Source organism: Mirounga angustirostris, unplaced genomic scaffold (genome assembly GCF_029215605.1).
Source record: "Mirounga angustirostris isolate CCGP_5_RB_7025 unplaced genomic scaffold, mMirAng1.0.hap1 SCAF_4, whole genome shotgun sequence".
In the NCBI taxonomy this organism is placed as follows: Eukaryota; Metazoa; Chordata; class Mammalia; order Carnivora; family Phocidae; genus Mirounga; species Mirounga angustirostris.
This window is the reverse complement of record NW_026991712.1, coordinates 174792642-174814954: the sequence shown is the minus strand read 5'-3', so window position 1 is coordinate 174814954 and position 22313 is coordinate 174792642. Positions and strand designations below refer to the sequence as shown.

General features: G+C 44.4%; 1 protein-coding gene across 17 annotated transcripts in view; it reads right to left on the bottom strand.

Moving 5' to 3' along the window:
• EIF4G3 (eukaryotic translation initiation factor 4 gamma 3) overlaps nucleotides 1-16409 on the bottom strand; it is a 338664-nt gene extending 322255 nt beyond the window's left edge. For 5 of the 17 annotated variants that reach the window (XM_064589805.1, XM_064589808.1, XM_064589807.1 and 2 more), the window contains exon 1: nucleotides 15524-16358. In XM_064589805.1, coding sequence (XP_064445875.1) covers nucleotides 15524-15732 — 209 coding nt within the window. In that variant the 5' untranslated portion in view covers nucleotides 15733-16358. Of the gene's footprint in view, nucleotides 1-15523 lie in introns of all 17 variants that reach the window. The other 12 variants (XM_064589803.1, XM_064589804.1, XM_064589813.1 and 9 more) reach the window with 6 other exon arrangements.
• Nucleotides 16410-22313: the final 5904 nt, after the last annotated feature.

The following is a 22313-nucleotide window of genomic DNA, read 5'->3' as shown; positions in this document are numbered from 1 at the left end:
TTTTTCTTTAAAACCTATGGAAAGGGATGCCTGGGGCTCAATCGGTTAAGCGTCTGCCTTCAGCTCAGGTCATGATCCTGGGGTCCTGGGATCAAGTCCCGCATTGGGCTCCCTCCTCAGTGGAAAGCCTCCTTCTCTCGCTCCCTCTGCTGCTCCCCCTGCCTGTGTGCTCGCTCTGTCAAATAAATAAAGAAAATCTTTTAAAAAAAAAAGAAAAGAAAAGGGGCGCCTGGGTGGCTCAGTCGTTAAGCGTCTGCCTTCGGCTCAGGTCATGGTCCCAGGGTCCTGGGATCGAGCCCCGCATCGGGCTCCCTGTTCAGCGAGAAGCCTGCTTCTCCCTCTCCCACTCCCGCTGCTTGTGTTCCCTCTCTCTCTGTATCTCTCTCTGTCAAATAAATAAAATCTTAAAAAAAAAAAGGAAAGAAACCTATGGAGGAAGTATCCCAACTCTGCTTTGTTTTACACTCCATATGAAACAGCGTGCCAAATCATCAGTTCCCAGTTGGAACAAATATTGGACTAACTAAGCAGTTCCCAATTTGTAAGCCAGTCTCCTTAGGTCCACAAATTCATCATCCACAAGCTATTTTCTCTATTCCAAAAAGCCTGAGAAATTTTAAGTCAATCCACAATAAATAATGAGGAAAAGACTGGCTAACTAAATATCAGTTCCTGGGGCGACTGGGTGGCTCAGATGGTTAAGTGTCTGCCTTCGGCCCAGGTCAGGATCCCAGGGTCCTGGGATCAAGCCCCACATCGGGCTCCTGGCTCAGCAGGGAGCCTGCTTCTCCCTCTCCCTTTGCCTCTCTCCCTGCTCATGTTCTCTCTCTCTCTCTCTGTCTCAAATGAATAAATGAATAAATGAATAAATAAAATCTTTAAAAAAAAAATAAAATATCGGTTCCTTTTCTTCTGCTTAAAATTTACCAATCAAGAGTGGTAACAGGGCGCCTGGGTGGCTCAGTTGGTTAAGCGACTGCCTTCGGCTCAGGTCATGATCCTGGAGTCCCTGGATCGAGTCCCGCGCATCGGGCTTCCTGCTCGGCAGGGAGTCTGCTTCGTCCTCTGACCCTATCCCCTCTCAGGTGCTCTCTCTCTCTCATTCTCTCTCAAATAAATAAATAAAATCTTTAAAAAAAAAAAAAAGTGGTAACAATGAGTTTATCACGCTATGCTGAATTCCTGATCAGCATATAAAGATCTTTCATTAAATATGTGAATTTAGGCATGTCTGGATGGCTCAGTTGGTTGAGCATCCAGCTCGATTTCAGCTCAGGTCATGATCTCAGGGTCGTGAGATTGAGCCCCACATGAGGCTCCACACATAAGACTCTCTCCTTCTCCCTCTGCCTCTCCTACTCCCCCACCCACCACCCAAGTTCTCAAGCTCTCTCTCAAAAAAAAAAGTAGATTTAAGGGCGCCTGGCTGGCTCAGTCAGTAGTACAGCATACAACTCTTGACCTTGGGGTTGTGAGTTTGAGTGCCACACTGGACCCAGAGTTTACTTAAAAAAAGAAAAAGTGGATATAAAGTAATGATTTCATAACTGCTGCCCAGAATTCCAATAGCAGCCTATGAGTAGCCATGGTAGATAGTGATTTAAATGCATTTAAAGTTTTTTTTACTATAATACATGTGAATATTATAAAAGCAAATTAAGCAAAATAAGCAAAAGTATAGACTTAAATATAAATACCCAAACCAAAGCCTGTCAAGGACTAATTTTAGGCTTGCAAAGAAACCCTGGAAAGAATTTCTCTTCAGTCTTCAATCTTCCTTAAACGTAGTAACAATTATATAGGCAAAGTTCAGAGTTTAAAATCAAGTCTACCTGTCACTTATTCAATGTCACTTTCCCCATCTAGGTAAAGCTCCATGGAAACCTAATCTGGAAAGCTGTAAAAGACTATGCTTTCGGGGTTCTCTTTCCTCATGGCAGCTGCTGCTTCCTCTTTTCTGTCGATTCATCATCCTCATCACATCAGTGGGTGCGCATTGACCCTTAAGAACCTTTGCTTTCCTCTTCACTCTGTTATGCTTATATTTCCACAGATTTGTTTTACCAGCCCTTTCTGCTCACCTGACTTCCATCTCTTTATTTCTAAACACGTCCAGTTTACCTCCATCTCTTAACCGAGTAAGATGTTCCATTCATGTCAAATCCAACATGTCCTCAACTGAATTTATCTGCTCACTACCTCAACATGATATAAAATCAAATCCTACATCTTCTTTACTTATCACTGACAGTATCATTTTCCAGTCTCAAAGCCCTGGAGTCAGTTTTAGCTCTTTTCATTCTTTCACCAAAGATATTCAAATCTCTAGCTTTCTTCCTTTGAGAGCTTTCATGATATAATTACCCTTTCCTTTTCATCTCCCTATAGACTAAATGTGTATCAGTAAAATCCTGGAAAACCATAAGTGGGCCTAGCATATTAGTCTCTAGGCTTCCTATTGATCTCAAGCCACCCAGCACCAATTTCATCTTCCTCTAACTACCAAACGGGTTAGTAGGTATCAGGTTTTGAAAAACTTGTTTGCTACAAAATAAAAGAACCGACAGCCAACAGTTTCCAAAACTGTCACATGCACTGCACATTAGATTTTCAGTCAAGCACGTCTTCTGACTACCCTAAACACACCATCTACCATTATTTCCTAGCTGCTATAAAAGCATTTTTCCCTCAACTATAAATGTCCTTCCTCTTCCAACTGCCCAAATCCTACTTCCTAACTCCTCCAGTCCTCACTGAACTCTCAGGCCTCTGATCTCCTACCTCTATTTAGAAAGCACCTTAAATTGTTTTAACTGTTTGACTGGAGCACCTAAGAGGCAGAGACCCCACACTTCAGGTTTCTTTTGTATCTCCATCAACAGCTAGAACATGAGGTTATTTAATAAACACTTGGTCCTTTGGCCATTTAATAAATCACTGTGTGTCTACTAAGCATCAGGCACTATTAACTTAATCTGTGGAATCAAAACAATGACCAAAATTTTCCTTCCCTTTTCTACTTCTCTCTTGCCTCAAGATTCCATTATTTTTTTCCTTCTCCCTTGAGCATCCTAACCTTGCCATTTCTAGTTATCCTATTCCTTTCAGTGAGCCTTCAACTGAACAGTAACTAAGCTACTTTCATAAATATGATTCTAGAATACAAAAAAAAAAAATTACTCTTCTCTCCAAATACTCAGAAAAATTAGGAAGGGTGTCCAGCAATATGTTTCTGAAGGCTATGTTACCTGTTGGAGGGCTCTCACAATTGTCCTTATCATTGACATTAATTTTCACATACAATATCCTTATGAACAGACCAAAGCCTTCAATTTCACAAAAAGCACGGGTAGACTTTCTCTACCTAGACTCTGTGTTTGATAAACATATGATTAAATAGAGAAAGGAACAATTACAGTCTAGAAGAGACTAAGGAGAAATAATAACCAAATGCAATGTGGGATCCTGAAACAGAAAAAGAACAGTGGAAAAACTGGCAATAATTATAAGGTCTGCACTTTAGTTGATAATATTGTATCAGTGTTAATTAATTTCCTGTGCTTGACAATTGTACTCTGATAATGGAAGATGTTTACATTAGGGAAGGAGAGAAGGGATAGGAGAGAACTCTTACTATTTTGGCAAGTTTTCTGTAGGTCTAAAATCAAATAGTTTTTTTTTAAGAGGCTGACAATACTTTGCTCCTATTTAGTTCACATGCTGAGGTCAAAGACCTTTATAACTACAAGATCAAATACAAATTGTTAGATCAAAGGATAGAAAATGTCTTGCTGCTTCCCAAAGTATTTTAGTAACATATACAGAGCATAAAGACTCCTGATTTTCTAAACTATATATAATGGTTACTAGGTAAGGATGACCGTGTAATTTACCATCCAAACCAGGACCATTACAGGAGAAATATCTTTGGTCACCTACTGGTAAGTCAAAGTGATCACTGTTGTTAAACACCTCAAATCAGTTTGAGTTTGTACAAACCTGATGCTTTGGCAAGTCACCAACATCTCCCCCAACCTCAGGAACAAACACCCCTGGGGGAGGAGACCAGAAAGGTAGACCAGAGATCCCCAAAGATTATGTAAAGGGAAAATAAGTCAATACATACTAATACGTTTGTATCTTTTAATTATGATTTTCAGGGGCGCCTGGGTGGCTCAGTCGGTTAAGCGCCTGCCTTCGGCTCAGGTCATGATCCCAGGGTACTGGGGTCAAGCCCGAATCAGGCTCCTTGCTCAGCAGGGAGCCTGCTTCTCCCTCTCCCGCTGTCTCTCTCCCCACCTGTTCTCTCTCTCTCTCTCAAATAAAATCTTTAAAAAAAAAAAATAACTATGATTTTCAACAGAAAGTCAAGAATAAAATCAAGGACTTTCCAGAGCAGCATTCAGCTTTCACTGCCTTGCCTAAAATGTACCACATTCAAGTACACCCACCCAATCGCAACACAAAATGGAATAAGCTAAGGTCAAGTACTCTGCTGTCTACTTTTGAAACAGCAGTTACTTCAGGAACCTGGGCTGGTTCCAAATTCTAATATTTCTAAAAAAGATCAACAATATAATACTGAAATTATCAAATGAGTATATTAGCCTCAAAATCTCAACGATATTAATCAGGTGCCTGAGATCATTAAAATTTTACGTAGGTAAAGACCCACTTCCTTCATGTATTTAATGAGCTAAGCTAAAGACATGCACGCATACTAACTTATAAAACTTAAAAAGTAGATATAATCTTTAAAAAAATCAGCAACCCCATTCCCACACTGTGATATTTCAAGTCACTGAAGAGACTGTGTGTGTGTGTGTAGAAAATTTTCATCCAAAACCCTGTTATTAGACCTGAAAGGTTATAAAAAGCCTCTTCATTAATGTAGTCTTTTCCTGAATAGCAGAAAGAATCCTGTTAGAGGTGAGTCGTATTTCCCAATTTTATTTCTTTATAAAAATGTACACGTTAGAATAGCCTGAGGTTATAACCTAATAAATAAAAAATAAAATTTATCTTGAAAATTATATAAATGCTCTAGGCAGAGCTAAAATTCTATGTGAAATACAATAACCCAAGAATTTGTAACTTACAATTTCAATTCTTCACAGCACAGCAAAATAATCAAATGCCTTTATGTTATTTTTCACAAAGCTACCACTGCCTAATAGGAATTTATCTTAATAGAGATAGGCGGGCGCCTGGGTGGCTCAGTTGGTTAAGCGACTGCCTAGGTCATGATCCCGGAGTCCTGGGATCGAGTCCCACATCCGGCTCCCGGCTCAGCAGGGAGCCTGCTTCTCCCTCTGACCCTATCGCCTCTCATGCTGTTTCTCTCTCTCTGTCAAATAAATAAATAAGTCTTTAAAAAAAAAAAAGAGAGATAGGCAAAATCTCTTTTGAGTAGCTCTCCTATATTTTAGGCATTATACAAAAGGTGAAAATGATCAAAGTTCATTTATTCAATAGGCCATATTTTATAAATAGCACACCTCATCCTAAATGTAGTTCTGTGATGATATTCCTATTCTCTTAATCTTTCCTATTCCTTATTTCAACCTGCACACCTCAACAAATCTTTTTTTTAAAGATTTTATTTATTTGACAGAGAGCCACCCAGGCACCCCACCTCAACAAATCTTCAAAAACAGTTTTCATCATGTCAGTTTCCCAATAAATTAAAAAAAAAAAAAAAGAAATACAATTGATTTTTGACAAAGTGCTCGGACAATTCAAAGAATATTCCTTTCAACAAATAGTGCCAAGACAACTGGATAGTCACATACAAAAAAATAAACTTGGGGGGCGCCTGGGTGACTCAGTTGGTTAAGCAACTGCCTTCAGCTCAGGTCATGATCCTGGAGTCCCGGGATCAAGTCCCACATCGGGCTCCCTGCTTAGCGGGGAGTCTGCTTCTCCCTCTGATCCTCCCCCTCTCATGCTTGTCTCCCATTCTCTCTCTCAGATAAATAAATAAAATCTTTAAAAAAAATAAATAAATAAAATAAACTTGGAACTCCTACTTCACAGCATACACAAAAATTAACTCAAAAAAAGACCTAAATTTAAAAGCTAAAATTATAAAAAAAAGAAAGGAGTAAATTTCCATGACCCTGGGTTAAGGAGAGCCTTCTTAGACACACTAAGGAAGCACAAGTGACAAAAAAAAAAAAAACATGAATTTGACTTCATCAAAATTAAACATTTTTATGCTTCAAAGGACATTATCAAGAAAATGAGGGGAGCCTGGCGGGCTTAGTCAGTAGAGCATGCAACTCTTGGTCTTGGGGTTGTGAGTTCAAGCCCCAAGTTGGGTGTAGAGTCCTTAAAAATAAAATCTTCAAAAAGAAAGAGAGAGAGAGAGACAACATACTGAATGGGAGAAAATATTTGTAGGGGCGCCTGGGATGCTCAGTCGGTTAAGCTTCTGACTCTTGATTTGGGCTTGGGTCATGAGGTTGAGCCCCATAGGGCATGGCTCCGTGCTCAGCAGGGAATCTGCTTAAAAGTCTCTTTCCCTCTCCCTCTGCCCCTCCCCGCACCTTGTGCACAAGTGTGCACTCCCTCTCTCTCTCTCTCTCAAATAAACAGACCTTTATTTTTTTTAAGATTTTATTTGAGAGAGCACAAGTGAGAGAGCACAAGCAAGGGGAGCAGCAGAGAGAGAGGGAGGAGACTCCCCGCTGAGCAAGGAGCCCCATGTGGGGCTCCATCTCAAGAACCTGAGATGATGACCTGAGCCGAAAGTAAACAGCCACTAAACTGACTGAGCCACCCAGACGCCCCTAAATAAATCTTAAAAAAAAAAAAAAAAATAGGGGCGCCTGGGTGGCTCAGACGGTTAAACGTCTGCCTTCGGCTCAGGTCGTGGTCCCGGGGTCCTAGGATCGAGCCCCGCATCGGGCTCCCTGCTTGGCGGGAAGCCTGCTTCTCCCTCCCCCACTCCCCCTGCTTGTGTTCCCTCTCTCGCTGTCTGTCAAATAAATAAATAAAATCTTTTAAAAAAATAAAAATTAAAAAAAATAGCTGAAACAACCCAAACGTCCATCAACTGATGAATAAAGGAAATGTGGTATCTGGAACATTATTCAGCAATTTAAAAAAAAGTATTGAAACATACCACAACATAGATGACCCTTGAAAACATGAAAAGTAAAAGAAACCAGTCACAAAAGACTATCTACTGTATTGTATCATTTATATGAAATGTCCAGAATAGGCAAATCTACAGAGGCAGAAAGCAGATTAGTACTTGCCTCAGGCAGAAAGAACTGGGGGAAATGGGGAATCTAACGGGTTTCTTTTGTGAGTGATAAAAATGTTCTAAAACTGGGGCACCTGAGTGGCTCAGTCGGTTAAGCAACCGCCTTCGGCTCAGCTCAGGATCCTGATAGAGCCCCGTGGCAGGCTCCCTGCTCAGCAGGGGTCTGCTTCCCCCTCTCCCTCTGCCCCTCCTCCCCGCCCCCCCCATCTCTCTCTGTCTGTCTCTCTCTCTCTCAAATAAAATCTTTAAAAAAAAGTTCTAAAACTGATTTTGGTGATGGCCACACAACTGTGAATATACTCAAAACCACTGAATGATACACTCTAAACGGGTGGTTTGTTTGGTATCTGAACTATAGCTCAATAAAGCCATTAAAAAAAAAATAATAGTTTCACACAAATGAAGTCTAACCTTCTCTTATATTGATTCAAAGCCCTCTACAATCTGGATCCATTATTTCAAATATTCTACCACAATAATCCTCCACTCCAAGCATACTGATGGAGATCCTCACAACCCAGCACACAGGATGCTTATTTCATGCCCAAACCTTTGTTCATGTTACTCACTCACCACAATCTACTCCCCTCTGCCCATCTAAACCCTTACTGTAGTCTTAAGCTCTTCTTTTAATGTTGTGGTTTTTTTTAAGATTTTTTATTTATTTTTTGACAGAGAGAGACACAGCGAGAGAGGGAACACAAGCAGGGAGAATGGGAGAGGGAGAAGCAGGCTCCCCGCGGGGCAGGGAGCCGATGCAGGGCTCGATCCCAGGACCCTGGGATCATGATCTGAGCCGAAGGCAGACGCTTAACGACTGAGCCACCCAGGCGCCCCTTAATGTTTTCTAAATTCATATTTCAGTTCAAATTCTGTTTCTTATATGCTATTTTTTAGGGCCTAGTTTCTGCTCTCAGATAGTTAAGTAAGAAAGTAAGCAAGACACAGAATTGTATATGTAGTCTCACCCTGGCCCCAGTCCCTGTTCCCTCTACAGAATAGAAACACTCTTGGGGACTCTGCCAGGATGGGGGAAACTGAGACAAATACTGCTGTCCCTCCAAAGGACATTTTTTAGCAATAAAATCGTCATGTATTTAAAAAAAGAAAGGGCTCCTGGGTGGCTCAGTCGTTAGGCGTCTGCCTTCGGCTCAGGTCATGACCCCAGGGTCCTGGGATCGAGTCCCACATCAGGCTCCCTCCTCAAGGGGAAGCCTGCTTCTTCCTCTCCCACTCCCGCTGCTTGTGTTCCTGCTCTCGCTATCTCTGTCTCTGTCAAATAAATAAATAAAATCTTTGAAAAAAAGAAAAAATCCCATATATGTAATGTGACCTTAAGTTATGTTACAACAAAAGGACAGAATTTAAGTCCATTTAAAGCCCAGAGAAAAAAGTGTCAGAAAGAAATATACCAAAATGTTAACAGTGGTTATCTCTACATACTAAGATTATGGGTGACTTTTTACTTTTCCGTATGTTTTTAATTTCCTGATTTGATGATGTTAGTTCTTATAATCACAAAACAAAATTTTTCATAGTAACATTTCACTATAAATGTTTTTCCTCTTTGGCCTTATACCAACCCTCATCATCAGTATCTATACTTCAAAGGCAACTCAGCCACATTAGATGACTTTGTAAACTGGGTCAATGCTATTCCATCTCAAACAACATTATGAAACTATTATCAATTCAGTTACACAACAGTGCAAAACAATCTTAGGGCAGCCTTGAATGCTAAATGTGAGTTGTGATGCCATCTATATTAGTCCTAAAACTTAGCTTAAAACGGATTCCCAGACTCTAATTTAATCAACATTTCAACAAATATTTACAGACTTCCTATCTGCGAGGTACTGCTCTAGAGGTTGGCAATTCAACAGCAAACAAAACTGACAAAATTCTCTGCCTTTATGGACCTTACATTCTATTGATAGAATTTAGTATCTCATAAGCGGGAACACACATGGGCTTGAAAAAGTACAAAACTACTACTAGTTAATAAAGGTCATAAAAACTGACAAATTCCAAATGTACTTAAAATAGTTAAAACAGTCTCAAATTTCAGCTGAGGTTACAAGAAAGTGAAAAACTTCTGGATGGCAGCAAGCCTAAGAACTAGGAGCCATTTGGGAATTCAGAAGTAGCTTGGGATCTTGCAATATTTCATCGATGTAAATCTCAGCTGCAGTTTATACTCTGCTTGAAGTCAGGCACCTGGCTAAGAATCAGGGAACAGTTACCTACTATATTAGCTCAAATTATTATTCGTAAAGTAAAATAGATTGTATCTCATCACAAGAGTTTATTCCAGAACTTACTTTCTCTCATACTTCATAATGAACTAACTGTATCATCAACCAGAGCAAGCCAGCATCTGCCTGGCCATGCAACCTTATTTTATGGCCTCAATCCATCCCACGATCTTCCTACCCAAGTCACAGAAGCATTTCAGTCTGTTTGACTACACTTGACCTTAGCCAAAAGTCCGAAAAGCGACTGGTCTGTTCAACTAAATCGAACATTAATAAGTCAAAAACCAGAGGTTTCTTATACAATCAAGTTGCCTTGATCCATGTTAGCATGCTTCTAATATCAATGTCACTGACCATCAGACAAAGAATCCATTAATAGATCTCTATAAATCCTTCCCGCCTACTTGCAAGAACAAAACCTCACACCATAATCTTCAGAATCATAAGCCACTGTAATTCAAGAGAGTCACATAAACTGGTCTAACTCCTTCATTTTAGAGAAAGGGAAACTGATGCCCAGAGCATTTATGTGATTAATCCAAGATAACACCTCTAAAAAATGGAAAAGCCAAACTCAAATCCAGATTTTTTTTTTCTTTTTTACTACAAATCAGGTACACTTCTCAATACATCAAGCTAAATTTACTTGTATTTCAAGGCTAGTTTCCAAGCCAAAAATCTACTTATCAGAAGAGCAGGGAGGTATTATGAGATGAGTGGGAAGGAGACCAGGAGACCAGAGCTGAAACGTTATCTTCTCATACTCTAATTCCTGGGATTATGGTGCAGAAGATACTTTGAATCTATGGCAATTGTGTTTTGACTGCCATGTTGTAGACTACCTCCTCTAACTTCTCTGCTCCTGCTAAAAACTTGAAACGTGACTGAAATCCATTTACTCAAGTTCTACGCAGCAGCAACAGCAATGGAATTGGGAAAAGTCAGCTGGCAGGAGAAAGCTCTGTAAACCTCGGGTAATTCTTACCCATCCTTCTAATGTAGTTCAGATGTCAATTTCTTCTAGGAAGCCCTACCTCCTCCTTCCTCCAGGCTAAGCTCTTACAGCAGTTATCATCACACTTGCTTTGTGATATTCTGTCACTTACCTGTCGGGACCAAGTTCTTTGAGGATAAAAGCTTTTCTTTTCGTTTAAGATTTTATTTCAGAGAGAGAAAGAGCACAAGTAAGGGGAGCGGCAGGCAGAGGGAGAGGGAGAAGCAGGCTCCCTGCTGGGCAGAGAGCCCAATGTGGGGCTCGATCCCAGGACCCTGGGATCATGACCTGAGCCAAAGGCAGATGTTTAACCAACTGAGCCACTCAGGTACCTGGAGGGCAAAAGCTTTTTAACCCTACACCAAGCGCTGAGTTTGGCACACAGTACGTGCTCAATAAACGAACAAATCAATTTTAAAACTTGCCACTTACACTGAAGCTCCAATATAAATGACTAAAACATGGCAATCTTATTATGATTTAAAACATGGTTTTCAGGAGCACCTGGGTGGCTCAGTCAGTTAAGCATCTGCCTTCAGCTCAGGTCAGGATCCCAGGGTCCTCCCTCTCCCTCTGCCCCTCCCCCAAGTTGTGCTCATGCTTTCTCTCTCAAATAAATAAAATCTTAAAAACAAAAAAACACGGTTTTCAAATGTTTTTTAACAGCAAACCTTTTTGTAAAAATCTTATCAGAAACCCCAATGTGGAAAAGCAACATATCAGTCCTTCAGTGGTTTAATCTCACAGTTTGACAAAAATACCTCACTTTAAGACCAGTAAGCCTAGGACAGAGAGTAAGAGAGCAGAAGCAAGCGCCAATGTGACTCAGGCACCTAAGTAACATTCTTCCTTCCGTATCTTCGTCTTGCATCAGTCTCCCCCTCTCCTTCCTAGAAAAGGATCTGCCCTTAAGAGCACACATCCATCTCTGTTGATGGTGGGGCTTAGGAGTAGACAGACTGGGGCTGCTTCATGAGCTTTAGAGTTCTGGTTGCTAGTTACAACAGTATTTTGCTGGAAGCCTTGCTAACTTCTGAACAAGCAGAAACATGCACTGAATTAAATGTGCGGGCCTATCCTATAAGTCTCAATGAGATAAAGATAACCTACATGTCTTATAGTATATGGCTATGAACGAATTAAAACAAGATACAGTATCATGGCGTTCTAGATGACTCCACAGAGCCTCTTTACTGCATACAGACCTTCCCCTAGCTACCTCCCACTCGTATATGCAGATTTGGTAAGAAGCAACGAGACCTAATAGAAAGGACATTCATGAGCTTTGGAGCCAGTCATACCAGAGTCTGAACTGCGGACCACCACTTACTAGATGGACAACCTTAGGAACATTACTTCTCTGCCCTTCAGTTTCCTCATCTGTAAAATAGAAATAGTACCTACCTCATTAGCATTGTGAAAATTAAGTAAAATCATGCATGTATGGTACCTAGAACAGGAGGCATTCAATAAATGAATACTATTATTAATATTATGCAGATTTAGCTTTGGTCAAGAGACAAAAAAGAGGAAAACAAATGTTTTTGGCTTCAACCTATAAAATTGAAAATCAACAGAGAAAACAAAAAAAAAATTTTTTAAAAGAAAGAAAATTAAATACAAAAAACACCCTCAATGGGCATACTTGTTTTTATACCCAAGACAAAATAGCTGAGGACACACGTCATTTTCTGGTTGCCACAGGCCTTTACCAAACTTAGTTCCTTCAAAGAACCCACTGCCCTGATTTTCTTAACCAAATTGGCTGCCCCAAAACAGTAACTAGACTCCCCAGAAGTGTCAGCAGCTCTGAGAGAAATTACACCCTGAAGTCTTTCCATATAAATAGAACACTGTGTATTCATAACAGACTGCAAAATTGTTCTAAGTCAGAACTATTCGGGCACCCAAATTCAACCTCATTTATCTTTAATTATCTGAAAGGTAAGCAGTTTCCATCCAAAGGGCTAGGCTTTTAATAGGAGCCCAAGAACCCCCTGAAAATGTAAGCAACAATTTTCTGTGGAGAGGGTCTATAAGCTTTCATCAAAATGTCAAAGTTGTTTGTTACCCAGAAAAGGTTAAGCTCTTTTAAGATGCTCAACAGAGCTTCTGAAAAGTTCATACTGGGAAGTTGAGGAGAGCATTATCTCAAGGCAAGTATCTTGAAGTGCCAATTTCATAAACTATTCATACTAGATTATGTTATAAAAATTCTAAGCATATTCCTCCCTCACCAGTAGCACTTTTCACAGCAGGGTTTATCTTCTTTCATCCCCCACCATCCCTGCCACCCTCCATCATGTCCCATTCCTTGCCAGGCCCCATTCCCTGCCTCTTTGCAGTCAAAATCCTCTGCTTAAAATGGCTTTATGAGCCTGCCATGCAATAATGATGCCCAGAGGCAGGTTCCAGTTTATATTCCAATTCATTATTGCCAACATTCCCTTTCATTTCTGATTTGTCACTTGAACACTAAGTACAAATGAAGGACACTGTCAGGTCAATCTCCTTTCAGTATTTTTATAAACTTAAAGTACTATACGAATTTATTAATTAAATTCAAACACAACTGCACTGATATATTTTGAGGAACTGGAGATTTAACCAAGCCATAGAAAAATCAACTCCAGCCTCGCACTCCAGTCTCCAAGCTTCGGGTCTATCAACTTATCACATGATGACCACTTTCATCAAACAAATGCAAATTTCCACACTCCCTCAGGGTAGAAAAGCAGACTTGCTCTGTTTCAATCCATTTTAACCAATTCCCCATTACCACTGGTAACATTTCATCATTAGTACATTCTAATGAAATCTGTCACCTATACCTCATTTACTATACAAACTTTTAGATTTTACTAATTGAAACCTTTCAGTGAGTAAAGCAGTAAGATAACAGAATTGTGAAATACATCAAGAATTTTAATTTCTTCTATGACATGAGACAAAGTAAAAACTTAAAGCCACATAAAAACCAACTATCCCATATGACTACAAATAGATGTAAGAAATCATCTCCACTGGAAATTACACCTTAAATTTATGCCCTTTAACAACTGTTGCAGTACTAATAACTACTTCCGTGTTGCAGCCAACTCAGAGCTTTTATAAATCCTTCCTTTGTGAAATGCATTAAGAAAAAGCACACTTGAAACACTTAAGTCACAACTCACAACTCTTTGTGTCCAAATAAAGCCACCAAATTCACCAAGCACTGGTCCTCACTTATCACTTTGTACATCAAGAACACACACTATGGGCTTCCTTTCAATGCTTAATTGCCAAAATAGCTCCAAAATACAGGTAATGAAAAATCTACTCGGTGGCACAGTACATAAACTTATAGCCCTAACCAAGTATGGGCAATCAAGACCAAAAAAAAAAAAGACAAATGAGAAAAGAATTCAAACTCACAAAGCATTAAGTGAAGATATGCTTAAGAGATCCCACACTGAACTCCACCTTGAAGTAGGCAAATCAGCCAACACTTCTCCCCCCAAAAGTAAAGCAACTAGGGATACTGATCAAAACCAACCAGATTTTCCATGAGCAACACTAAAGTATCACTAAGCATTCTCATCTGTGAAAAATTCTTAATTGAACAGAATCATGCAGAATAAAAACATTATGAAATCAGTACACACATCACACTGGAATGGAATTTATCTTTACTCTGCGACACACCGCCTGGATTGAATAACAATATTTAAAGAACAGAGAAAATGACACTTGACAGAAACCAAAAGATGACCCGAAATGACTCTAAAAGGGAGATATCTTTCCCTTCTCAAAGTAATCGATACAGACAGGAATCAAACTACAGACTGTGAAATCATCCGTGGACTTCATGGCAGTTATTTGCTCAAACACCCTACTCTCTCTGGAAGTCAAACACAAAATGACACAAATACAAAAACACAACACATCTAACATCCAATGGTTATTTACTGATTTACACAAATACAACGGGTGGGGGGAGGGAAAGGTGCATGATGAAATGTTATTCTCAGGTAGGTAATACCTTTCTAAATCTCCGTGGAATTCACGAATTCAACGTTTTACCTTCACCGGCTAGTTTCTGACTAAAATACCTGGTCATCAAGTCTTTTCAATCAAAGCTGTCCAAAAAACTCTACAATCGAGCAAACAACATGAAATTAGATACATTCAATCCTAGACTCTCCTCCAGAAGCCCTGATCTCCTCTAGACATCAGGCCTACGAAGAGGAAATTAAAGCCTTTAAAAATATCCATCATAACACAAGCCTTCCCAGAAGCGAGACTTTTGGGGGTGATGGGTAATGTCAGTTAACTTCCTCTTCCTTTAAAAAGGTCAAAGACAGGGAAGCGTCCGGTGTAACATTTCCTCCTCAGATCGCGTTCCACCACAAGCAACCTAACTCCCCCCATCGCGAAACATTAGCCACAGGGGGTGCTTTCTGTACATTTTCACCATAGATTTAAAATCCGACTTACCTCAGACACGAACTGAGCTTAGTTTCAAACAGGAAATTTACCATTGAAGTTTATTATGTACTAATAATAATTAGGGAAGCCCACCAGGCCCTGCTGCAGGGGGAGAAGAGGAGGAGGAGGAGGAGGAGGAGGAGGAGGAGGAGGGTGTAGTCCTCACAACAATCAGAAAAGCCTTCCCTGCAGGGCTGGTCCCAGGCACCAACAAATTCGGCCTAATAAAGGGGGGCGGGGGGGCGGGGGGAGGCGAAGGGGGGGGAAGGGTCCCCCAGCTCTAAAAGGGAAGGGCTGCAGAGGCCAGGCCGAGCGGAGCTAGTTTTCACACTACTGCAGAGGGTCCCGGGGTCCCCCGCAGGGCTGCTGCCGCCGGAGCACCCCGAAAGCTCCGGCCGAGCCGGCCGCGCAGCAGCCCCTTCCCCGGCTGAGCTGTGGCGGCCGGCAGGAGGGTCCCTGGGGAGCCACGGTCCCCCCCCCCCCCCCGGGCTGCGGCGAGATGCCGAAGGGCCGGCAGGAAGGTGAAAAGGATACTGTTGGGGCGCCTGGGTCTGGAGGGCCCTGATGTTCGGGTGAGGAGGGGCCGCTGCCGCCGCCGCCGCCGCCGCCGCCGCCGCTGCTGCTGCCGCCGGGTGAGGAGGCGGTACCGCTGCCGCCGCCGCCGCCGCCGCTCCGGTGCCGGGTCCGGTTCCTGCTGCAGCCGCTGAGCCTGATTTCAGAGCCGGTTTCTGCGGTAAACTCATGGCAAAGCGAAGCCACCAACCCCCCCAGAGCGGGACCGGGCGCGCCGGGGTGCAGGGGCCGGGGGCAGCGGGGGGGCGGGATGGGGGCAGACCCGGGGAGGCGGCGGGAGCGGGGGGCCGGGGGGAGGCTGGGAGGAGGAGGAGGAGGGGGCCGGGGCCGGTCACACACGCCCGCCGCCGCCGCCGCCGCCGCCGCCGCCGGCAGCAGCAGCCGCCCCGCGGGCCAGCACCACCGGCTGCCGGTCTCCGTGACAACGCGACCCCAGGGGGGGGGCCGGACCCGGCGGGGGCAGGAGGCGGAGAGACCGGACCTTTCACGGCAATATCCTCATGGGCCGGCGGCGGGGGGTCTTTATCCCCCTCCCCGGGGGAAGCGGCGCCCTTCTCGGTAGCGGGGCTCAGGCGATGCCGGCGGATTTTCTTCACTCAACGAGCAGAGCATCCAACATGGCGCTGCGGCCGCCTCCAGCAGTCCGGCAGGACGGCCGCTCGGAAAACTTCGGGCCTTTTCGGAGCGGCTCGGCAGGCCGAGAGTGGGAAGCGCCTTCGGCTCTTTCCGGAGACTGCGAGCGGTCGGGATTCTTCGGAGACGCTCGGGGGCGTCTTCGGCCGCCGTTCGGGAGAGCTCTGGGGCTGACTCGCCTCCTCGGGAAAGATCGGCGAGGGGGGCTTCCCAGGCTCGCTGCGGCGGGGGTGCGGGGTGGAGGCAGAGACCAAAGGCGAGGTCCGCCAGAGCCCTCCCCTGCCGCCCGGCCTCCAAGAACAATGGCAGCGGCCCTGGAGCCTGCGGTCCGCAGAGCCCTGCCCGCAGGGGCGGGAGGCGGTGAGGCGAGAAACCTCGGTTACAGTGGAAGGAACCGCTTAACCAGAGTGAAACCGCTGGAAAGAAACCCGCTGCGTGCATCTATTAGCATAATAAATAGCACTCGCCTGCCCCTAAGGCAGTTCTCATCCATTGTGTCGACACTTCGCCCTCCTACACTCCAAGAGGTGAGTGGAATGAGGAGCCTCACTTCCAGAGCACCCTAAAGCCCGGAGAAGAAAAGTGACTGGCCCAAGGTCATCCAGCCGGGAAGGGGCAGAGCCAAGCCTGGAGCCGAATTCCACCTTCATCTGGACGAACCTTGCCGACTCCCAAGTTGCCTGGGGACCCTCCTCATCTAATCAGCAGTCTAGACTGAGGGTTCTGTGGACGGATTTGTCCAAGGCCTGCCCCATGACTGGAGCGCCCTTTCACCAGCAGCTCCCCAGTGTCTTATGCGGGGGTGACATTTGTCCTTGGCTCCCCACTGGGCCGACCGAGACCACCCGGCCCTTCCTCGCACACCCCACCCCGAGCAGGGGGCCTTGTGCTCGGCGCAGGTGATTGAGTGGAAAGGAACCGCAGGGATCTACGGAGCGATTCCGGTAGGACTGCTTACTAGGCAGTTAATACGCATGATCTCATACAGTCCTGCGCAATAGGTAGTACCCATTTTACAGATGAAGAAACTGAGGCGCGGGAAGGCGCAATACCATCACACAACGGAAGCGCTGAGAAAATTGAGGTTCAGAGCGGACAAGAGACTTACCCAAAGTCACATAGAGAGTGGAGTTGACAGTCAAAATTCGAATTTGGTTATGACCCCTGCTATACTGCTTCACACTGCCTTCATTTTTTTTTTTTTTTTTAATTCACATAAAGCTCTACACATAGTGGGTGCTTAATTCTTGACAGTCCCTGAGAGCTCCGTATGCCTCATTCCCCATCTCCAGACTGGAAGATAGGAGTTACTTCATACTCTGGCGTCCTAAACCATTTGGATTTGTTATACCTGATGACTTAGGATTGGATCTTCTGCTCTTCTCCAGGAAAAATTCCCAAGTGGTTCAGTTCCCCAGATTCTCCTTCCTGGTGTTCTGAAATCTCAGACTTCCTTATCCCGGTCAAAACCTGTTCCCAGGAAAGAATTTGGCTTCTCATTTACACTAGAGTGATAACAGACTGATAATTCCTTAATTGCTATTCTTTTCTAAGTTTCATTTTCTAGCTTAATAATAGCTACAAGCATCAGGTGATTACTGTGTGCCTGATCTTTGCTAAGCATTTTGTGAGCATTATCTCTCTTAAAACGGAAAGACCTTGGGCAAAATAATATAAAAGTCGCTGATAAGATTCTGCCCCCAGGCAATCAATGAGGGGAGGTTTACAGGAAGCAAAGTCAAAAAGGTAGAATGTTCTTTGATCCAGAAGCATGGCCCTGCTCAACATCCCTCTCACAGAGCAGCTAGTATTTATTAAACACCTACTATGTGCCAGGATACAACTCTGCTAAACATTTCGCTTAGATTAACTCTTACTCCTCTCAACAACTATACAAGGTGTTATTTTATCCTGTTGACAAATGAAGAAACTGAGGCTCAAAGATGTAAGGAAGCAACCTGTATAAAAAAAATTTTAGTAGGCTCCACACCCCAACGCGGGACTTGAACTCACGACCTTGAGATCAAGACCTGAGCTGAGATGTAGAATCAGATGCTTAACCAACTGAGCCACCCAGGCGCCCCTCAACCTGTATAACTTTTAGGTGGAAAGGCTGGTATACAACCCCGAAGCATCTGACTCCGAGTCTGATGTGCCACATTTCCTTCAACATAGCAACCTCTCCAGCTATGGCCAGAAGCACCATCAAGAAGCAAAGCTGGTTCTGTGAACTTGCCTGCTGAGAGCCCTCCAAGGTTCCCCGCACTCTCACTGTCTTCAGGACCCAGTCTAAATCAGAGATCCTTCAGGACCTGGGCTCTGCTTCCATCCTGCCACTCACATCTAGAGCAGCAACCACCTTAGTCTATTGCAAACAAAGCCATTTTCCTTATCCCCCAGCGGCCTGTCCACAGACTGTTCCTACTACCAATAACCCCAAACCACCCTCTCCCCGCTCAGCCCATTGGCTCACTCCTGCTCCTACTTCAAGAGTTAGCTCAGGCATCACCTCTTCCAGGCATCTTTTTCTCACTGCCCAAGCGGAGCGAGGCACCCCGCCTCCAGGCTCCCAAGACAGCGGATGCTTAGCTCCCAGGACACTCCGTTGAGCACAACTAAGTATAGCCATTGGAATCAAATTATCTGAATTTGATTCTCAGCCCTGCCTTTTATTAGCAGGATGACCTGGAAGAAATCACTTAACCTCTCTGAGCCTCAGTTTTCTCATTTGTAAAATAGATTCTACCTCCTATCATGAGAAATAAGACAATAAATACAAGGGCGCCTAGGTGGCTCAGTTGGTTAAGTGTCTGACTCTTGATTTCAGCTCAGGTCATGATCTCAGGATCCTGACTGAGTCCTGCGATGGGCTCCTTGCTTAGCCAGGAGCTTGCTTCTCCCTCTGCTGCCTCTCCCTCTGCTTGTGCTCTCTCTCTCTAATAAAAGGGGGAAAAAAAGAAAAAAACAGCAAATGCAAAGCACTTAGCCCAGTCCCTGGCTCATAATAATTGTCAGATATATTACTTAGGCATTTAGAATATCCCGAATATCTAGCACTCAATAAATAGGATGTGAAACCTGCTGAAGGACAGGATAATTGTGAATTGTCAGAGGATTTCATGTTACCCTGGAGTCCGGGGTACCCCAGAGCCCAGGCTGGGCCTCACTGTACAGAGAAAGAGAAGGACCAGAGTATCCCAGAGCAGGCACCACACAAGAGGACTGTTGTACCTCTGACTTCTGCCGTTCCCAGAGCCCACCTGCTGCCTCCAACACAGACCTCTTCAAAGAGCCAGCAGACAAGTGAAGACTTGGTTTATCCATCTCATGGCTGGGTGATAGAGTTTTATTTGTTATTATGTGGGGTCAGTGCTCTGTTTCTCTGAGTGAACTGGAGATTGGGCTTGGGAGGACACCTTAATTTCTTGATTGAAAACTTGAAAATATTGTTGCAAGCTGGAGTTCTCTCTTTTAGCATAAAGACAAGCCATGTTATGCCAACAGAAGCCATCTTTAGTAGACACAGAGGGGTTTGTATATTATTTGCAGTTCCACTCGGCGGCATGCGAACATCCACCAAGGGTAGAGCTGGGCATGAACCTTGGTGGCCCGAGATCTAGACCCTCAGCAGTTAAGACCTAGAGATGGGAGGCCAAGAAGGTTTAAAAACATTTTAAAAAGAGGGGGGATTGAAGACTGAGGAAGGAGACACTTTAGGGCATCCATCTAAAGAGGAGGGGGGTGGAAGGAGAGAAGCCCCAGCGGGAAAAGTAAAGAAACTGTTTGCCCCATTCTGTGCACCACAGTAAGCATGTTCATAATCAGCCATGAAGGCTCTCCAGTGAAGAGCTGTACCAGCAGGCCTTTCCTGACATCACAGGGCCCAGTGGTAGGGTCCCATGTGAGGGTGGTGATTCCTTGCAAAGGTTTTAAACTTCAGCACAGATCTGGATTCTAACCTTACAGACCGGTTGTACTACCTTAAGCAAGTTTTCTAACTTCTCCGGGCCATTTGCAAAATGACCGGGAGGTCTGCCCCTAAAGGATTAAAGCAAGACTTAAAGCAGCCAGAAAGCGTCACCAAGGCCTGGGGCTTAAGAAGCACCTCGACAGGGGCGCCTGGGTGGCTCAGTTGGTTGAGCAACTGCCTTCGGCTCAGGTCATGATCCTGGAGTCCCGGGATCGAGTCCCGCATCGGGCTCCCTGCTCGGCGGGGAGTCTGCTTCTCCCTCTGACCCTCCTCCCTCTCATGCTCTCTGCCTCTCATTCTCTCTCTCGCAAATAAATAAAAATCTTAAAAAAAAAAAAAAAAAAAAAAGAAGCACCTCGATAAAGCTTAATTCCTGTCCTGTTCCCTCCAGGGCAGGGGGGCAGCTTCTCTAATTTGCTGCCGTTCTCACTTCTCCTGGAACCAAGTTGTCCTGCCCCTTTGCCCACAGTGTGTGCTGCACAGTCCATTGCTCAGCTGCTCCTCCCAGAAGCGATCACAGCCTGCGCCAGCCGCTTCCGGCTGCAGATAGCGCAGCTTCACCAGGGTACAAGCAGGAGCAAGAACGATTCTCACAGAATGGTTCATTAAGATGGGAAACTTTATGTTATTTGTACTTTACCACAATTTTTTTTAAAAAGTATTATCACAGAGTCTAGTCAGGACTGAAAATACCCTAAAGATGACCTTACCCAGTGTTCTGGTTTTCGGAAGAAGAGCCCAGAGAGAGGAAAGGATTTTTTCAAGGTTACACAGCAAGAGAACAACAGAACAGAGACTGAAACTCCAGCCTCTCTTCACTGCTAGGCCAAGGACTTTGTCACTAATACTGTCCTCCCATTAAGAAGTCTGCTGCCAGGGACGCCTGGGTGGCTCAGTCGGTTAAGCGTCTGCCTTCGGCTCAGGTCATGATCCCAGGGTCCTGGGGTCGAGCCCCTCATCAGGCTCCCTGCTCCGCAGGAAGCCTGCTTCTCCCTCTGCCTCTGCCTCTCTCTCTCTCTCTCTCTCTCTCTCTCTCTCTCTCATGAATAAATAAATAAAATCTTTAAAAAAAAAAGAAGTCTGCTGCCACCCCCCTGGCCTTTTCCCACTTCCAGCATTGGCCATTCCTGGCCTGCATGCTTCTGGAGCGGGGGATCTTCAGGATTCATGTAACTGGCATTTACTGAGTGACAACTATGTGCCAGGACCCATGCTGGGCCTCTAGGAGGAATAGGAGGCCATATCTAATGGGGAGGAGAGAGGGGTAACGACTTACAGGTTAAGTAATCCCCATAATTATTTACATTAAAAAGTGAAGATCGGGGTGCCTGGGTGGCTCAGTCGTTAAGCATCTGCCTTCGGCTCAGGTCATGATCTCAGGGTCCTGGGATCGAGCCCCGCATCAGGCTCCCTGCTTGGGAGGAAGCCTGTTTCTCCCTCTCCCATTCCCCCTGCTTGTGTTCCCTCTCTCGCTGTGTCTCTCTCTGTCAAATAAATAAATAAAATCTTGAAAAAAAAAAAAAAAGTGAAGATCATGTTGGGGCTCTGCTCAGAGCACTTTACTGTCCTCTCATCTCACCTGGAGTAAAAGCAAAAATCTATTCAATGGCCTACAGGGCCCTACATGATGAGCTCTGCCTCCCATCCTTAGCTTGACCTCTCTGAGCTTCTGTCTACTACTCTTCTCCATGTTTAGTGCCCTGGCCTTTGTGATGTTCCTTTATCCTGAGCACACTCCCACTTCAGGGCCTCTGCATTTCCTGTTGCATGTCCTTGGGATCTGGGATCGCTGCCCTGCACATTCCCTCACTTCCTTCATGTTTTTGCTTGAAACCTTATCAGAGAAGGCTTCCCAGACGTCCCATATAAATTAGCAACCCACCCCTATCCTCAGCACACCTGGCCTGCCTGAATTTCCTTCATGACACCTGTCATCATCTGACATGTGACATTTCCATATTTATGAGTCTGTGGTCTACCTCTCCCCGGTTAGAATGTTAGCCCTAGAAGAGGAGGGACTTAGTCTGTTTTATTCACTGGTGTAGGGGCGCCTGGGCGGCTCAGTCGGTTAAGCGACTGCCTTCGGCTCAGGTCATGATCCTGGAGTCCCTGGATCGAGTCCCACATCAGGCTCCCTGCTCGGCAGGG